Consider the following 19,323-nt stretch of genomic DNA (forward strand, 5'->3'; position numbering starts at 1 on the left):
GCTCCTGCTGTGGGTATTGTCCACAGTATTGATGTAGTCCTATTAGGCTACCCATAGAAACTGCCGGATGCTTATGCATATGTTGGGCAATTTGCACAAAAAACACACGTTTACTACAAACTTAGTTCTGATTGACTTTTTGCAAAAATATTTGAATAATTTTGACAATTTTGTGACTTAAAGAGTTAGTCCAAGTTACATTTTTTTGAGATTAATTTTGTTAAAAGTATTTTAAGCTGTTTAATTAATGTAGTGGAGTAACATCACGTGATTTCCCTTTAACATGCTTTTGGGGCTTTATTAAAGTGGACTCCATGTACCTCGATTCTGTTTTCTGTGAGATTCTTCAGTGATGCAGGTGTCACAATATTTCTCAAATCCTCCAGAGTTCCCTTGATAACTTGATAGATTTACATCAGCTCTTCGAACATCAGAACAGGTTCCAGATTTAGAAACCTCCTCCTGTATTCTTGAAGATTTTCACAAACATGAATTTGCATTGGGATATTGGTGAATAATTATAATTCATTTATTGTAGCGCTTTTACAAGTGCTCAAGTCGCTTTACATTACATATCATACATGTAAATACATGTAACATAATTCAAATCTAAACTACCTCGCAGCTAAATGTCCCACATTGCCCCACACAAACTTACTCTTTGTCCCACAGGTGGCATGTTGGCACCTTCTCGCCCAACCAGCAGCAGGAAGCGTCCCTGTAAGTGACCACCTGGTTGAAATTAAGGGTTCAATTACACGCCTTTACCTGCGCATCACGTGACAAGAACACCTCCGAGTCCTCGCGCCCACTTCCGCAGCCTCCCTGAATGCCACGCGCTTTTTTTTTTAACCTGTCATTTATTGTTCTTTTAACGCTCGGCTTGTCGGACCGGTCCGGCAGGTTTTGTACCGGGCAGAGCAGGTGAGGCACTCAGGTAAAAAGAAGGGCGGGGAGCAGCCGCTGGAGCTCTGTACAAGCAGGAAGGAGGGTAAAACATGGTGCGGTGACAAAAACGCCTCGGACACCGACTGAGAACAGGATACAACTTCATATACTTCCAAGGGACACGGGGTAAGTTACAGTTAAACATATACATGTAAAGGCTTGTATTTTGCTTTGAAGTTTTGGATGTAATGGTGTAAAAAACACCGAGGGAGGATGCCTGTTTCACCTGGGCGGCTCAACCCCCCTTTCTTATCTGAACTAATTTGGTTCCTAATAATGTTCACTGTTGAGGGCTTAATGCTAATTTCAGTCTCTATAATGCCGAAAATGTGTTTCTAACGTTACTACTTCTTGAGTAAAATAGTTTACAAACAAATAGGTAATTTAGGGTAGAAAAAGTACTAGAAACACATCTCCTTCATTACAATCAAACAGCCTAACAACCTACTTCATGGCCTAGTTGAATATAACCGAGCGTTATAGCCGTCAGTTTTACCATTACTATTTAGTATACTAATTGAGGTACTTTACTTACTGAGTATTTCCATGTTGTGCTATACTTTGTACGTCTTCCACCCCACTACAGGTAAATGGTGTACTTTTACTCCACTCCATTTATTTAGTACCTTTTAGTTACTTTACAGATTAGGATTAATGATTCGAAATATAATCAACACTATCAATTATCATCAAAACATATATTGTATATTTTTAAGCCAATACTTTAACGTAAGTAAGATTTTGAATGCAGGCCTTTGCTTGTAACCGAGTATTCATACCGTTTGGTTCTATTTTGAACTAACTACACGATCTAAATACTTCTTCTACCTCTGGCTAAATGCTAATTTCAGTCTCCTTATTGTCTTGAACATATGTTTTCAAAATTCCATCCCCATAGATCATTGAGGCCAAGTATTAGAAACACATCTCCTCCATTACAACCTACGTCATGACCTATCATTCAGCAGCCTTTCATTTATAGCCTTTACATCGTACCATTATCACGTTGTACCCGACTGCATTAGTTTTTATTCTTGTAGCCCGTTAGTCTACCTACCTTACATTCCTAATAAAGTATAGGCTACATGCATCGTGGGAATTTATTCTCCTCCTTTTTACTTCATCACCCTCATCTAAAAAACGTGTGACCTGACGTACGTAAAATGTCATTGAATTTCGGTCCAGCTTCTTTACTTTGACCAGTTACTTCCTGATTACATTTTTTTTTAAATGTGCCGATTTGGCCACATTTTACTTAGTTATTTTAGTCCTATGCCTGCTTAACAACATTACACATGTGACAGCTTTTTTTAAATGGAAAGACACTAGGCGCTACTATTGAAAATGTGTCCCTATAGGCCTACTATCCAGCTCCATGGTTTCTGCTCCTGCCTCATTTGTTTGACTAAGAAAATATATTCTTTTATGAATCTGTTTTGCCCATTTGCATTTACTTTACATGACATGACACTTGTTAGACGCTTTTACCTTAAGCCTCCTGGTTTTGAGAGGGAGGAAAACATTGTTTCTTCTAGATGGGAAGAAAAACAACACTTTTGATGCATTATCTAACAAAAGGTTGGCATTTCCCACATGTCATCGGTCTTATGAATAATATCAAGATCTTCGTACACATCTATAAGCATTCTTTCAAAATCTCCGTTGATAATAAAATGCCTGCATATTTCTGTAAATTAGATCTGTGGCAAACGCATGTTTTTGTTACTTCCATGTTTCGTTAAGCAGGATAATCATCACATAATAATAACACTACTTTTATAGCAATCGCCAGGAGTAACAACGTAATGTTAGACTAAGAACAAACTACATCAAGGTCGCATGGCTGCGCATCAGCACCGCTAAGCTAAGTTTCGGCATGATCACTTTAAAAGTCTCATTCAGTCACTTGCTACCAACCGCTCTTTTTTAAGACGCTTAAAAGACAATCACGGTATTTACTGACATATTTTGTGTCTTAAAACAACTTGTGAAGATCTCGTAAGCTTGCAATAACCACATAACCTTATTTCAGGCCTCTAATAAGATCTTAAACATTTACTTGGAGGCGAGGGACCCTTAAAGCGTAAAAATCCCATTTTCGCATTCCAATCCAGTCCACTTTATTTATATAGCACAGTTTAAAAACAGAGGGTTTGCCAAAGTGCTTCACAATGAACATAACATCATAATAAAATATAATATTACACGAATAGATAAAAAAAAAGCACACATAAGAATAAATACGAGGCACATAAAGGCTATGGACAGACAGTGGAAGCATACGAATAGGTATGACATAGCTCAGACTGACTGGTAAGCGAGGGAAAAGAGGTGGGTTTTTAGGCGGGACTTAAAAGCTTCAAGAGTGGGCGACAATTTAACATGAGGGGCAGGTCGTTCCAGAGCCTGGGGGCTACCGATGAGAACGCTCGGTCTCCCCTGGTCTTTTTCTTTGTTTCATTCCTGTGTCACTCCATTAGTGTCGATGTAGTAATGTTTGTTTTAGACATGATTCAACATTAACGACAGCAGCTGTTTTCTGTTCAACAACAAACTTTGTACATTAACAACTTGATTTGAGAAAGATACATATTAAAAAGAGATATTTTAGGAGCAGCCGTTACTTTATCATATCGTCAACTGAAGGCAATAAGACTTCAAGGTGTAGGTTGTGAAACACACCTTTGTAGTGTTAGTTGGAGATGAACACAGTGACCGCTGCTGGGCTGATGTCTCCACCCGGCCAGATTGTTTTTCCATAAACAAGAAGGGAAGCGCTCCTTCTGCAGCCACAGCAAGTCCTTTGGTTATGGAAATGTTTGACTCCTTATGCAAATGGTCAACCTTGAAACCGGGGACTGAAATAAGAAACATTTGAATTGTGACTTGAGAGGCAAATGGATTGACGGTTGATCTGAGGTGAAGGCGTCTTACTTCTTCCCCTTATCTTACTTTATATGTATTTGTTAGACGCTTTTATCCAAAGTTATTTAAATGCATTCAGTACTGTGGACGAGCAATTTGGGGTGAAGTGTCCAGGGACACAACGACATGCTGACTGCAGTGGGACTTGAACTTGCTATCCCCTGATTCAAAGTCCAGCACACTACCCACTGAGCCACAGCCTCCCCCATCTTACATGCACAAAGATCAAGTACCTGATCTGTTTCGGTCTTCAGTTTTTAATGCGACACATGCTGATTAGTTGTCCTAATTGGGATGGTAAAAACCGGTATTCTTTCTACCATATTGAGCCATTCAGAGTTTCAGAGTAGGATAACATGCAAAGTAGGGCTGCTCAATTCATCGTATTTTTATCGCAATTACGATTTTGGCTTGCAACGATTATGAAAACAACATCATCGAAAAAAAACGATTATTTATTATTATTTATTTAAAAAAAATATATATATTATTGGTTTTTCAATTGAATTATACTTAAAGTTCAGGGTAATCAACTGTTAAAAACATACTCCACCTTTTTTTTTTTCCCAATAAATTGATGTTTTCAAAGTAAATGGATAATCGTTTTTAATAATCGTGATATCAATTGTTGACCCAAATAATCTTTCTACATCCTCACGATTTCCGCTGGCTTTATACGGACACTACAAAGTTGTTGATCTGGAAAAACATCGTCATCATTCAGAGAGGAGTGGACCCTGTAAGGCTGGTAGTATTAGTTCCTTGTTCAGGGACTGCCTGTCAATTCAAGGATTCATTGTATGGACTCCAGCTGTGAGTAACTACTACTACTGAAGACTCAATTATACTCATTAACCTGCATTAAGCTCCGCTTATAGCACACGCACGCACGCACGCACACACTGTGAAGATGCTTTGGCTCGATGACTCAATAGGCTTTAGAACTAGTTCTGAAGCCTATCGTGGATTAAAAAAATAGTCAAGCAAGGTTCTCAATGACTTTAAAGGTTTGCCAGATATTTCTAAGAGATGAATTGATTCCAACAAAAATGACTTGAAAATGAAAATGCCAGTTACATCCCTTAGATCACATGTGTCAAACTCGAGGGCCAAATCCGACCCGTGGTAAATGTAATTTCGGATAATTTCTAATTACTATTAGATCTGGCCCGCCGGTATATTGCAGCACACCTTCACTCCATCCTGAGGGTCTCCTCCGCTCAGAGCCTGAGCCCAAACATTGATGACCTTGCTCCCGAGATGAGATGCCAAGTATCTGAACTAGCATCACAGAGCAGCACACTGAGTTCAATGGATGTTTCCTTCTGCACTTTGTCTCTCACGGCAACAGGGCATGTTTTATTTTTTAGGGAAATAGTTTTGTTGAAGCTGTCGTTGGCCTGTGGGAAATGTAATCATAAGAAATGACTCTGGAAAAGCTGCAGATAGAGCCATAAGAAATTAATGCAACTGATTATTTAATGTTTTTATAGGCAATAATTTAAGCTGTGTTTGTTCCAGGTTCAATATGTGCAATAAGTTCATTTCAATACGTTCTGCAACAAACATTGAACCAGTCCGGCCCTCCACTAGCACACATTTTTAAACGTTGGCCCGCTGTGTAACCCCTTTGAAACCCCTGCCTTAGATGTTCTCTGCTAGCTTATTAATATACTTTTTAATGATGCAACTCCAGTCCGAATGAGTCTCCGGATTTGCTGAGAAGACATTTTAATCATTTTATAATGTGTAATATAATCTATTGCAGTTTTAGGTATTCTGCCTAAATTCAAAGCAACATTAATTTGGCCAATGTGTGAGTTTAATATTATGAGCCTGGTCTTTACTTTTTACCTACACGGACCACCGCTCTGCAAACAGAGGTGTAATGAGACCGAGCACAGCCTCTCACGGGTGCTTTTACACGTGTCTGCAGTTGCAATGTTCGAGGACTATCCATAAAGCGAGCTTCTCAGAGAGACCGAGAAGGATGTTAATGTTTTCCTGCTGTATGTGCTGAGTCACCGTATTAAGGGGCAGCCGAGAAATCCTCTTTGTTTCCCGCATGTTACAGCTCCAAGGGATTCCCCCCCCCCCAAGTGCTGCAGAAACCCGACTCTGCATTAATTAAGCTGATAGCATCAGTGCTCACACACACACACACACACACACACACACACACACACAAAATTACTCTACATTCCCTGACCTCCTTGTCGTCAGTAACTCATCCTGATACGTAAAATACCTTTTCCTTAACTTACCAGCATACACGATCAATTCACATTCATTCAGGTTTTTTAGGAGAGACTTAAAATTCACTCGCAGCTTCAATAACATTTTAATCAAGTGATAAGTTTATGGTGGATGTAGCATGTAGCGGTTTATATGCTATGCTCTTATTGTTTGTCATTTTCCCATCCATTTTTTGTGTAATGTTTAATCTCATCTCTCTATTATAAGATGCGCACATTTACTACTTAGCTTTTAGTCGTAATATTGAAGAGGAAGAGTCATCCTGTTAAGTGTAATGGCACATACAGGTATCTATAGCACACGATGCACTTATAGTCATTGTACCCCCGATCCCCTTTAAAATAAAAACAACATACTGCCTTCATAGGAAAAGATGAAGTTCAATTTGTGAACAGACGTGTAATAATATTTGCAGGGTTCAGAGACAAAGGGTTCAGTGTTGGAGATGAACCACAGGATGATCCGGGCTGCGCTTCAGCTCTTTGATCACGAGCACAGAAGCAAAGTCTCTCCTTACACTTTGTTGTGTTGCTTTACGCCTCCTCTTCACCTCTGCGGTCGGGTCGAGAGCCCCTCCACCTCCTCCCTCCTCTCGGGTTTCACTGTCGTCTCTCAGGTATGCTTTCCTTTGTTTAACCCCCCCCCCCCTCTTAGCGATGCCCTTGCACAAAACCGAGACACCAAACCCTGTTTTCCGAGTCGGAGATCCTCCCAAAGCGGCTGCTTCTGAACCTCGGATTGTTTTTGAGTTGAACAGATGATTTTTATTTCATTCTCACTTTCATTTGGTGCCTTCTCAACTTCTCAATGTGTGTCTCTAGCCGTGGCTCTACATAGAAACCTTGGTGGACACAACAAAACACATTTTACATTCAATGATTTCAAACTGGTCGCCATGACATCAAAGCTATACGAAAGCAGCACCTTTTGGGAAAGTGCTGTGTTTCTATGGAAAGTTAAAGATGTTTTTTATTTTTTTTAACTTTGAATACACAGAGGGGAAAACGCAAAACTCACATTGTTTTGGATATGACGCATTAAACATATTTTCCTTTCACTCCATTAATACACTTTTTTATGTTTGGAATTTGATTAAAATATCGATTTGAAAAGGTCTTTGTTTAAAGTCCTTTTCATATGTTCTCTCCCATAGAAATGAATAACTGGGAAACCTGGCTGATAGCCTTTCAGCATCTCTTTGTTTGTTGTTGCCACACAGATCAGATTTCACATGACTTTTCATTTAACACCCTTTCAAACTGTAGATATTGGATCAGACTACTGGTATATAGGGATGTCCCGATCACCTTTTTTTGCTTCCGATCATTTGATTTTGACAATCTGTCGATACCGATTTTTTCCGATCTTTATGCAATGCATTAAGAGAAAAAAAAGGTAACAGATAACGGCTGGTCATCCAACGCGATGAACTCAGCTATCTTGGCTGTTATTGTGTTGGCCTTTTCTCTGTTCTGGGGCAGTTTCTCTTTCCTTTTTAAAAGTCTCTGAAAGTGTTGGTTGTTTCAGTGCCGTTACCTGAGTGGCCGTTGTGTACTCGTCGTGTTGTTGTTGGTGTTTGTTTCTCAGGTAGCGTATTAGATTGGTCGTGTTGAACGTAGCTCTGTTCTTTCCACCACGCGGAACCTCTGCCTTCCAAACATTGCATCTGGCTGTTACACTGCCTTCGCTTTACATTTTATAATACTTCCAAATTCCTGACATTTTCTCTGTCCCGACTCCCGAGTCACCAGCTGAACGTAGCCTCTCGTTAGCTTACTGCTACTATTAGACACTGCGCCCACTCTGTTGCCAGATTTCAGAGAAATAAGCAACCAGGTCTGAAAACAAGCCCAAAGAAAGCAACACATACATGATGTTGTGTAATTTTAAACCAAAACTAAGTCCTCAGGATGACTTTAAGACGTGAACATGGTCATTTTTGTTTTGTAACATTAAATAAAAAAAGATTATTTTATAAAAAAAAAAAATCCCGATCCCCGATTTTTTTTAAATCACGTGATCGGTTCCGATCCCCGATCACGTGATCGGATCGGGACATCTCTACTGGTATACATGAAAAACTGCGGTCAATATACAAAGAACAGACACTGAACATGCGTGTGCCAGGGTATCCATGTGGGGGGAGGGGCACATAAGAGCGGTAAATGTGTCAAATTGTTCCGTGTGTGTGTGTGTGCCAGGTGTGATTCACAAGGAGGGATAGGGTGCATAAGGGGGGGACACATCTAGAGTAGGGATGCCAGTGATTATTCGAATATTCGTTACAGTCTCCATAATCGAATATTATTTTTAAAAATCGATTTTATTTATATATTTTTTTATTATTATTTATGTATTTTGTTATGGCTTAGTTTCAACCAAAATATAGACTAATGCTAATAATAGTAATAGTATTAATAATTGTAAATGGCCATTGGTCACACCACCAGTTTGTTTTACTGTAAACTTGGAGGAAGCCTGCGTGCAGAGCAGACTGCTGCTGCAGCACGCTACACACCGCCCCCGCCCCCACCCCCCCTCTCCCTCACACGTGCGACTAACGATGAACGAATAATCGATTTTGATCATGGTCAGTTTCTGGCAACCCTAATCTAGAGTGTGTGTGTTTTATCTGATCCGGATGGTTACTAATTCCTTTTCTTTATGGCGGTCATGTTTGACCGGGATCACCATGGTGTTACAAAGTTGACTAAATCATCCAGAATGCAATGAAAGTTGTGATCAGCAATGCTATATGTTGAAATGTCTTCTGTGAAGGATATCACGAAGCTTTGATGCAATCGAATGTAAAACAAAAAAGTTATGATGGATGAAAGTAGTACATCGGTCAGATTTGACCCGAAGACAACAGGAGGGTTAAAGCATTCCTCGAGACAACATTTTTACCCTTTAAGCCGGGCGCAGTGGAATTATATAAGACTGGTTATTCCACCTGTTTCACAATCACGGAGCGCTTTATTTAGAGTAGCACGAGTGCCATCCGTAATGACGTGTGTTGATGAATGCAGCCGTGACGCAGGGCGGTATTTAAGGTTGTGTATTCCTTTGGTGTGGCACGTTGTTTGACTGGATCTTAAAGGGGTGAAAAGACATCAGATGGAAACTTCTTAACGCCATCTTGATTCAAACTGATTTTAGACTCGTGTCAGGACAACTAGTGGTCCTTTTTTGAAGTTGGACAATTTTGTGCTTTCAACATCTCAACTATACTGTCAAGCTTAAAAACTAAAGTTGTATAAATTACATGTTGAGAGTTGGGCTGTGATCTTATTTACTTTCCAGGGGGTCCGCGGGGTCTTAAAAAGTATTAAAAGTTGATAAATCAATTTAGCGAAAATGAAGGCTATTAAAAAATATTAAACGGCATTTTCCAAGGTTTTACGTTTTGTAGCTTGTTTTCAATAAGTATATAAATGGTCCAGAGAGGTTGTGTTCTGCAGTCTGCCTGAATGTAGTCATGGCGTAGGTGTGTAGTGTGATTCTGTGTAGTTTATTTATGGCATCCCGTTGGATTGGACGTCATCTGAACAGGACATCGCACGCTCACTGCTTGATAGCGCGACGGTCCGTTTACGCCGGTTGCTAAGCAACATCGTTATGGGGAAATGCAAGTCTGCGTCCAAATGGTTGGAAGATAAGGAGGAAGGACAATCAACACTGTATATAGTCAATACTGTATATAGTCAATACTGTATATAGTCAATACTGTATATAGTCAATGTGAGGTGAAGTGTGTCGCCAAGGTAACCGGTTAGAACTCCAAGTGGCGATGGTCTTGAAATGTATGGAAAGGGTCTTAAAAAAGGTCTTAAAAGGTTTTACATTTGACTTCAGGATTCCTGCATATACCCTGCTTTCCCTCCTCCTCTTGTAGTTTCTGACCCCCCCCCCCCCCCCCCGTCTTCAGCCAGTATTCATGTGCAGACTTGTGTGATCAGCCCGAGCTCTTTCAATATAAACACCGTTTCTTTAAATAAGGTTAAGGTACTGTTTCAGTGTGTATCCACGGGGCTGACGGTATTTGTCCTGCTCACATTTGATATGATATTAACTGAAGAATACAGTGCTTGGTTAGAGCAGAGTTAGCTGATCTGTAGTGAAATGGTGTTTAATCTTGACTACCCATCAGGTTTCTGAATCTTGGGGTTATTGCCCATTGACAGCGTCTTATGAGAACTGACCTCATTGAGTTTATCTATTGTGAAATGGTCTAGTTTCAAAATGTGGCATCACATGCTTGGTCAGATTGGGTGTCTTGCCTTTATAGGTTGGATACTAATTATTTCTACAGCTGCTTTGTGTTAAGACACAATTGAAACTGATATTTGGGTTACCATCATACTGACATCCCTACCTCACCAGGAACAACCAAACTGTGTAATGTAGAAGCTGTCTTGTGCGTTATTTCCTTTTCACCTGTTTCAGAGTTCCTGGAAAAACATGTTTGGCTTTGTGGTCAAACAAACGTGTTTCATTAAAACAAGGATAACGGCAGAAATAGGAAACACACTGCCAAACACTCGAACTGTGTCATGAAATAGATTATAGAAAAGGTCTAGCAATATGCTCAATTGGCTTCCTTCACTCGTGTGCTTCTCATGCTCCTGTATCTAAAAACTAAACTAATAATCTGGCATCTTATTATAAAATATATATTCTATGCCAAAGAAGCAAAAAAATCTGCATTAATGAAAAAGAAAATTGACGGATCAGGAGGGGTAAACCTATTTTCTCTGAACTAGAATATTCCCCCTCTAAACGATTACAATTGAGTAGTCCGAGTCCTTTGTTTGTTCAATGTTAAGGTGCATTTAGTTTTTTGTAATGGGATTTAAGAACCTTATCAGCTGTGCTAATGGACTCCTCCGCATCATTAAACATTAAGCCGACGGCAACCCAAACTTGGCACCTTGGCAACCAGGAGCTTTAAGGCGGGTGCAGGGTTTTCCAATGCAGAGCGGTTTTGTTAGGGTGGAGAGTAGAGCCGTCACAATACCAGAAAACGTCGTATTCGATACCAGTGAAATTCAACTAATCTCAATACTTATTTTATACCACAGTAAAGGATAAAACTATACATCCTGTACTTTAACAAACATTTTTTTTGTAATGCTTGAAAAGTGACTTTTGTTTGAATGTTTAACGGATCAAAAGTATTTTAATATGTGTTTTTTCCCCCCGCCTCAATACGCTTTGTTAGTGAACAGATAAAGCCCCTTGAGACACTGACTTGTTGTTGAAAAAGCAGCATAAGTAGAATACAGGTGTTACTGAGTGCTCAACAAAACTGAAGTGAAACCACAAACTCCTAATGACCTCAGTATTTCCTTTTCAAATGAACTAGATTGTATGACGCGTTTTTAAAGGTTAACTCGTCGGGGCCAGCTGCCATAGTATCACTCTGGTCGCAACCCAATTTCTCCCTGATTTTCATCCCAAGAAAATGTTGTCTTTGTGATCTCGACAAGTTTACATATTGAACAAGAATAGGAGTCTTCTACCATGCTGGTGTTTCTCTGTAGTTGTACCCTCAGGCACGATGTGGGTAAATGACTGCCATCATCTATCTACGGTACATCCGCCAAGAAGCTCATGGTTTGCCCCATGGTCTCCAACTTAGTCGAGTGTATCTGCATTTTAACCTCATGCTGATTTGCACTATATTGTTGAGGCTGTCCCTCTTCAATCAATCAAAATTTTACTTTTGAGCGACAGTTGAGAGATGTCCGGAGTCATTTGGATGCGTCATAAATGTCTGCATCAGATTGTGTGCCCTTTGATCCAATGAGATATTTCAGTTCAGGCCAACCAACAGAACAAGATAACCAACATATGCTAAAATAGCCGAAGTGGGTGTGATCGTTAATTTTGAAAAGTTGAAAAACGTGTTGGATGCAATCCTTCCTTTCTCTCGGTTGTCACGGGAATGCTTTAGAACTTTTAATGAAGCCTGTCATTATTAATCAACTGAAACTTTTTTTTTCTCTCAGACATCTGAGGTGCAAAGATGAGTCGGCGGTGGCCAGATACCCAGGTCCCACCTGACGATGAGGTCATGCCGTACAGTGACGATGAGACGGATGACGAACTGGAAGTCAGCTCTGAAGAGGAACCGGATGCTCCTCCAGGAATCACTCCACCCCAAGTGGAAGCTAAACCTAGCGGTGAGTCGCGAAAGGCATACTTAGGATGTCATTATGAATTATATTTGTTTGGGGAAATCAATTTTGTCAGCCATCTTTTTTAGAGACCTATAATATGATTCACATCAGTAATTTTTTTTTGTGGATCAAGATTGCTTTAGCCTAGCTTAGCATACACGTTGGAGGCAGGTGCATAGCTGTCACTATCATTTCTTTTTTTTAAAGCAAACTTGGCAACTAACTTTTTTATTCTGAGAGTGGGGGGCGGGGCTTAAGGGGCAACTCAACTGCGCATGCTCTGAGCGCACATACAGGTTCTTCTGCTCTGACAGCCAGGCATGCTGGGTAATCTGATGTTTCGCTCTCTCAAAAGTTCGGCCATTTTGTCCTCATGCACCAATGAGCAGCTGTCATAGGAAAGAACGAGACTCCGCCTCTCACGCTGTATCCAGTTCTTATGATACATCCATGGGTTTAAGCCAGTTTATAGTAATAATTGTATGGGCTATTAATACCAGAGTTCTAAGCATATACATCTCGTCTTTTCCAATTCCCCTTGAAGGTACATTCCCTAAAATCGACCTTTGCAACTAACTTTTTTGATTTGTTTTCTTTTCCAGAGATGGGATGGAAGGTGAAAGCCAACGACCGACCTTATCACCACCTGCCGGAGTTTGAGAAAAAAGTCTTCTTGTGTATCAAGAAGAGCCGATACTCTGTAAGTGCCGTCAGTTTACATACCACATACCTATTTATCCTCTCCCTGTTAGTCCTGCTGGAAACTAATGCCGAGTGTCTAGAGCCAACAATGGCTGCCACGCCCTCTACAAAGCGCAGGGCGAGTTTGTGTTTGCATGTTTTTACATTAGCCATTTATCATGCTGACTACTTTTCAAATTAGACATCAGTGATGTTTTGATTTTCTTTCTTCAAGGCTGGCATTGTTTTTTTCCCCCAGGATGTTTTATCTGTTTATGTAAGGTTGTGTAAGTCTGAGGAAAGTGGAGAAGTCATGAGTCATGCTGATACAAATGTAGAGTGAGCGAGCAGATATGAAGTTTCTTTAAGACAGTCTGATCCTGAACTATTCCAGACGCTTTAATGTGCCATCTAGTGTTAAAAAAAAACACACAAACTTGACTTTTGAATACATTATTTATTACATGATGATACTGTAGCTTTGATTAAAGGTGGGGTAGGTAAGTTTCAGAAACCGTCTCGAGCTACACTTGTTGTTATATTCCATGGAATGCTCTTAACATCCCGATAGCAATGAATATCTGAAGTGCTTTGACAAAAAATCCATAAAAAAATGTCATCTGTAGAAGCCGTAATACTGTAAAAAGTACAACCAATCGATTGGACGGCCTACCTGCCTGTCAGCCTTCCATCGGGGCACAAACTTCTCTCGTGCCCTCATTGGTCATGTGCGCGTTCGTGTGTGTTGGGGGAGGGGCTCTGTGAGGAAGTGGCAGATTTTCTCCGGTTGTGTATTTTCAAATTCTAGCGATCTCGAGCTGGTTTCTCAAATTTACCTACCCCACCTTTAATGTAAGTAGCGTGTCTATCGACGTGATTGAGTTCCTACATGCAGAGTTTCAAGATTTGCATTAAAAACAATCTAGCTGGATACCAACATGTAATTTGAATTATGGATCTCTTAGCAATTTCTTCACTATGTAACCCTTCGTTTGTTATATATCTTAAGGTCATGGGAAGACATCCATGTGTCTTTAACTGAACAAACAAACTCGAGATGGACATCAGGATGTGTTAACTGACCCAACTTGAGGGATTCGAGCCAGATGTTGTGCAATATTTAGTGTAATTCCTGAAGACAATGACTGTACAACATTTGTCCCAGGTTAACGTTTGAACAAGGAAGCCTGCTGTGTTGATTTGATAGTTTTATTGACTATGCTTCCTTCTCATGTCATGTATCTTTTTCTGCCAGTCATTCCTGAGTTCATCAGAGTTCCCTAAGCTGTTGAAAGGTCATGCTTTAAATATGTCAAGAGCTTAACATGCTTGAGCAGTTCTAGCATCCTGTATGGTACTTGATGAAGTGAAGTATGTGATTGAAAGACAGCTGGGCGATGTGCTTTTACCTATGAGAGCCAGGGCTTTCATATCCACAGTTGACATGGCTTTAATAATACTTCACTATTTTGATCAGTTACTCGACCGTACACAGAAGAACACGAGTATAAATGTCATGTTGCTCTCGCTGCTTGGTCAAATGCCAAGACCAGCTGCCAGGACTTGTTCTTTTTCGCAGCCAGTGGAAACAAAAAACGTGTTGTGTCATCGGCTTTTGTGGAAGCTGATACCCGATCGTCCGGCTCCGCAGACCTGTACCTCACTTATAGACGCAGCAAAACGAGGTGGACGAGAGCGAGAACATATTTGTAATCAACAGTAGTCATCTCGACACCGAAGAGTCCTTGATCTTACACGAAGCTGGTCAAGAGAGATGTGTGTTTTTGACCTGCTGCAGAATCGGGCTGTAACTGGTCATGAAATCTAATAACTGACATCCCAACAAACCAGGACACTGACTGCTGTGTTGGAATCCCCCTTTGGTCTTTTAGACGTACTTTCAAATGGGTCTGTTTTGTCCTTGTTTAGGCAAGGCACCTAGTTAGAAGGAAGGGAGATGTTTGCATTGAGAGGTACATATTTAAGACAAAAGGGTGTTCGCAATTGTATGGCCACATTTAGTCTTTGACCCTTTCCTTTTCCAACATGCTAATGTTCTGCTCCATGCAGAGCTAGTGAAGATGAGGAGTACGTTCAGCCACAGACTCATCCCTCCACGACAACGCACCAAGCGCCTCGGACAGTCCTTTGTGCCTGTAGCCATCAGGCTGCACAACAAGGGGTTAATGATGAAAAAGAAATCAAATTAAATCACTGGTCGTAAATATACTCTGTTTCCACAACCCATGTTAACTTGTCACTTTAATTTATTCCGCACTTTATAACTTGGATGAAGACCAAATATGTATATATGCTGACAGTTATTTTACTCTTATTTTTATTTATCTCCTATTTTCATAGTCTTTTATTATTATTATCATTATTTCCTTGATTTTATGTTATTTATTTTAGATTTTATTGATCTGTGTGAATCTTTGCTGTACTGTTTTTTTTCACGCTTACCCTGTTGCTGCTTTGTACAACTGAATTTCCCCTCGGGGATTAATAAAGGTTCATCTTATCTTAATCCCCCCTGTGACGATGTCTGGTCCTTAAATACGTTTTGGTGTGGAAGAACCGGACTGTCTGATACAGAGCACTCCTTTTGGGATCAATACGACTAACCTTCAGACCGTACAGTTGAGCTCATTCTGTGAAATCAGACCTCCAGGAACACGGGACAATACATTGTGTTTAAACCTTTCTTCGTGTGTACAATCGATGACACTTTTGGCAGTTTACCAGCGCATGACAAAACCCTATCCCACTTTGCACTCATTATTATTTTGTTGTTTTCTTCTCTGCAGGGAAACGCCATCAAGACGTACAAGTACAACATCCTCACTTTCATCCCTCTGAACCTGTACGAGCAGTTCAAGAGAGTTGCCAACCTCTACTTCCTGGCGCTGCTCATTTTACAGGTACGTCCAAAAAAACAGAGATGAAACCTCGGTCTTCTGATGCTACACAAAACAAGGAACAATAAACGGCATCAAATGTTTGTTTGTCTCTTTAGATTATTCCAGATATCACTACTCTGCCCTGGTACACCACACTGATTCCTCTGGTGGTGGTGCTGTCAATCACCGCCATCAAAGACCTGGTGGACGATCTGGTGAGGCTTCTCCTTTGGAAAGACAGACGGACAATTAGAAATGTCTTCTTCTGTCCAATGACTTTGAAAGAATACTGGTTTGCAGTCAATAACGTGAAAACATTTTATTTTATAGCCGTCAGTTTCGATATGTAGCAAGTAAGATCCTTTTTGGAGCCAATGCTAGAACTTTTGAGACGGATATTCTTTTTAATGGTTATTGCAAACCAAGAGGATTACAAATTATCATATGTTTGTAAGAATATTCTAAAATCTGCTTTGCACTGACTTCTTAATTTTGTATTCCCTCAGGCGCGCCACAGGATGGACAAGGAGATCAACAACAGGAAGTCTGAAGTCCTGCTGGACGGCCGGTCAGAACAAAGCTTTTTCATTTCACTAAATTCATAAAACAATATGTCCACCATCTTTTAAAAACGGACACATTTTGAGTAATTCTAGTTTATTTCCATCGAGTCCTTACTGACAGTAAAATTAAGTTATGAAATATTATTAGCATCATATCGCTAGCCTCATAGCATAACTGCCTAAGTCATAGCTTACTATTACAGTATAAATAAAAAGTGCTGATTTTTTTTTTCTTCTTTTTCTGAAAACCTTAAACCTACTTTTAAATCCAGGCTGAAGACTTTTCTTTTTGTCGCTGCTTTTAATTGAACTATTCATATCTTAAACTGCACTGTAACTTTTATCCATGTATTTTTCCTTAATGTTTATTTTATTAGCTTTTCTTTTTTTAATGCTTAATGTCTTTCATTTTTTTTGTAAAGCACTTTGAATTGCCTTGCGTTGAAAAGTGCTATATAAATAAACTTGCCTTGCCTTAAAATACGACTGAGGCAATAATGACATGAGGCTAACGATATACAGCATTTTTTTTTTTAAATATAACTACTTTAACAGCTGGTGCATATCAAAGAACATGTTTTGTATCTGAGGTTTGTTTCTGTTCAATGTGTGCCAGTTCGTGGTTGCTGCACATCTCCCTTGTCTTTTTTTATATCATGAAAAAGGACTACAACGAATATAAAGACTGAGATCTGTTTCTGCTTCAGGTTTCAAGAGATAAAGTGGAGTAACATGCAGGTTGGAGACGTGGTTCGCATGAAGAAGAACGACTTTATTCCGGTAAGATAATTTAGTCTTTTTACCTGGACTGTGTGAGAGTGACTTGGCAATAAATACATATACAACACGCCTTCAAAACATGCCTGAAAGATCATTTGAATGAAGTTGTTGCTGCAATGGAATATTAATTTTGCCTTGAAGCAGTGCAGAGTAACACAAGAGGCAGATTTCAGGGTTTGCAATTCTTGATTAATTCCCTTTTTCACGTTTATTTGCCTCTTCAGGCGGACATCTTGCTGTTATCCAGCTCCAACCCAAACAGTCTGTGCTATGTGGAAACTGCTGAGCTCGACGGGTAAGACTCCGCCTACTAAGTTGATCAAATATAATTCATGTTTTTAGATTAGATAAACTTTCTTCATCCCACATTGGGAAAGGTATTATACGCAAGGGATAAAATACAGATTATACACATTATATTAAAAAGTGAATAAATTAGAATACTCTATAATAGACCCATCTTCCTCTACTACTACTTTGCCCATTAGATATTTAAAGATATTTATTTCTACTGCGTATTCAAATGGAGTCATATATTGTGTACATTGTGACTTCTGGAGCAGCGCTGTTTGCTTGACCTGACATTTTCTCAAGGGTTTAGTCAACAAATTACTCGGATAAAAGAAAAGCAAATATGTAAAAAGCTTCTGCCAAGAGCTAAACAAGCTCTGCCAAAATCCTGCGATTAAGTGAGAAACGCCTTTTAGTCCAACACAGGCCGGCACGATGGAACCATGTTAAAGTAAATGTCTGCTTACCTGAAACTAACGCTTGTATCACTGTTTGTATGGCATGTAACGTACATCACCATATACATGATGATTTTAATCACTTTCATAAATAAGGTTTATTCAGTTTAAGGACTTGCCTGCAAACTAACATTACACGGTATATTTAGAGGAATACTGACCATAACATTAGAGGTGGGGTAGGTAATTCAATTCAGAAGCACTTGTTTTTCTTTGGAAGTTTTTCCTTGTACGATGTGAGGGTCTAAGGACAGAGGGTGTCGTATTGTCATACTGATATTCTGTACACACTGTGAAGACCACTGAGACAAATGTAACATTTGTGATATTGGGCTATATAAATAAACATTGATTGATTGACTTGTTATATTCCATGGAATGCTCTTAACATCCCGATAGCAATGAATATATTAAATGCTTTGACAATAAATATATTAAAAAATGTCATCTGTGGAAGCCGTAGTACTGTAAAAAGCACGACCAATCATCTGAGCCGGCTAAAGTAACTGGATGGCCTACCTGCCTGTCAGCCTTCCATCTGGGCACAAACTTATCTCGTGCCCTCATTGGTCATGTGCGCGTTCGTGTGTGTTGGAGGAGGGGCTCTGTGAGGAAGTCTGAAGGAAGGGGAAGATTTTTTTCGGCTGCGTACTTATTCTCGCACACTCGAGCTGGTTTCTCCATTCTTACCTACCCTACCTTTAATTGAAATGTTTAAACTAAAAATAAATACTATTTGTTTAGTTGCATAACTAATAATAACTCCATTTATGTGAAATGATCGTAAAATTGTATTTATGTTCATTCAAAGATATAAAACGGATTATTAGGAATGTATTAAGATTTTCACAGTAACGACAACTAGTTAAAAATATGTTTAAATAATATATTAATTTAAATTGACAGAGCAAAAATTGAGTTGTATATTCTAAATAAAAGAGACATTAAATAAATCTAAACAAAGGAGTTTAGGTTAGAGAATTGTGTCGTGGCTTCCTTCCTTGTCTTTCCATCAAGCCACTCGACGTCTTAAACAGACATTTCTAACTCGTTTCTCTCCTTTAAATTACTCACAGTTTGAAGTGTGGCTTGGCCTCCGATGGTGTGGATGATGTTATGATGTGTTTGCTCAAAATATAATAACAAACTTTTGCACATGCAACAAAGAAAATAGGCCTTTACGATATTCAACAGAAATAAGCAAAACTCAAATAAAATAATAAACAACTTGGGTATTCTTTCTTTCTTGATAATGCTTGTATAACTTCATAACTTAAAGGGTACTTGTACGGTTTGTATGTACGAGTACGGTTAAAAACGGTTCCTCGACGGCGTCTCT

General features: G+C 39.5%; 1 protein-coding gene across 1 annotated transcript in view; it reads left to right on the plus strand.

Annotated features, from left to right (window-relative positions):
* Positions 1-805: 805 nt before the first annotated feature.
* Positions 806-19,323, plus strand: part of atp8b1 (ATPase phospholipid transporting 8B1) — a 35,190-nt gene continuing 16,672 nt past the window's right edge. Inside the window, exons 1-8 of the mRNA XM_034095942.2 lie at positions 806-1,074; positions 12,141-12,314; positions 12,914-13,011; positions 15,800-15,913; positions 16,009-16,107; positions 16,399-16,460; positions 17,163-17,235; positions 17,460-17,530. Coding sequence (XP_033951833.1) covers positions 12,158-12,314; positions 12,914-13,011; positions 15,800-15,913; positions 16,009-16,107; positions 16,399-16,460; positions 17,163-17,235; positions 17,460-17,530 — 674 coding nt within the window. The 5' untranslated portion in view covers positions 806-1,074; positions 12,141-12,157. The remainder of the gene's footprint in view (positions 1,075-12,140; positions 12,315-12,913; positions 13,012-15,799; positions 15,914-16,008; positions 16,108-16,398; positions 16,461-17,162; positions 17,236-17,459; positions 17,531-19,323) is intronic.

The sequence above is a fragment of the Pseudochaenichthys georgianus genome, chromosome 12 (assembly GCF_902827115.2).
Source record: "Pseudochaenichthys georgianus chromosome 12, fPseGeo1.2, whole genome shotgun sequence".
NCBI lineage: Eukaryota > Metazoa > Chordata > Actinopteri > Perciformes > Channichthyidae > Pseudochaenichthys > Pseudochaenichthys georgianus.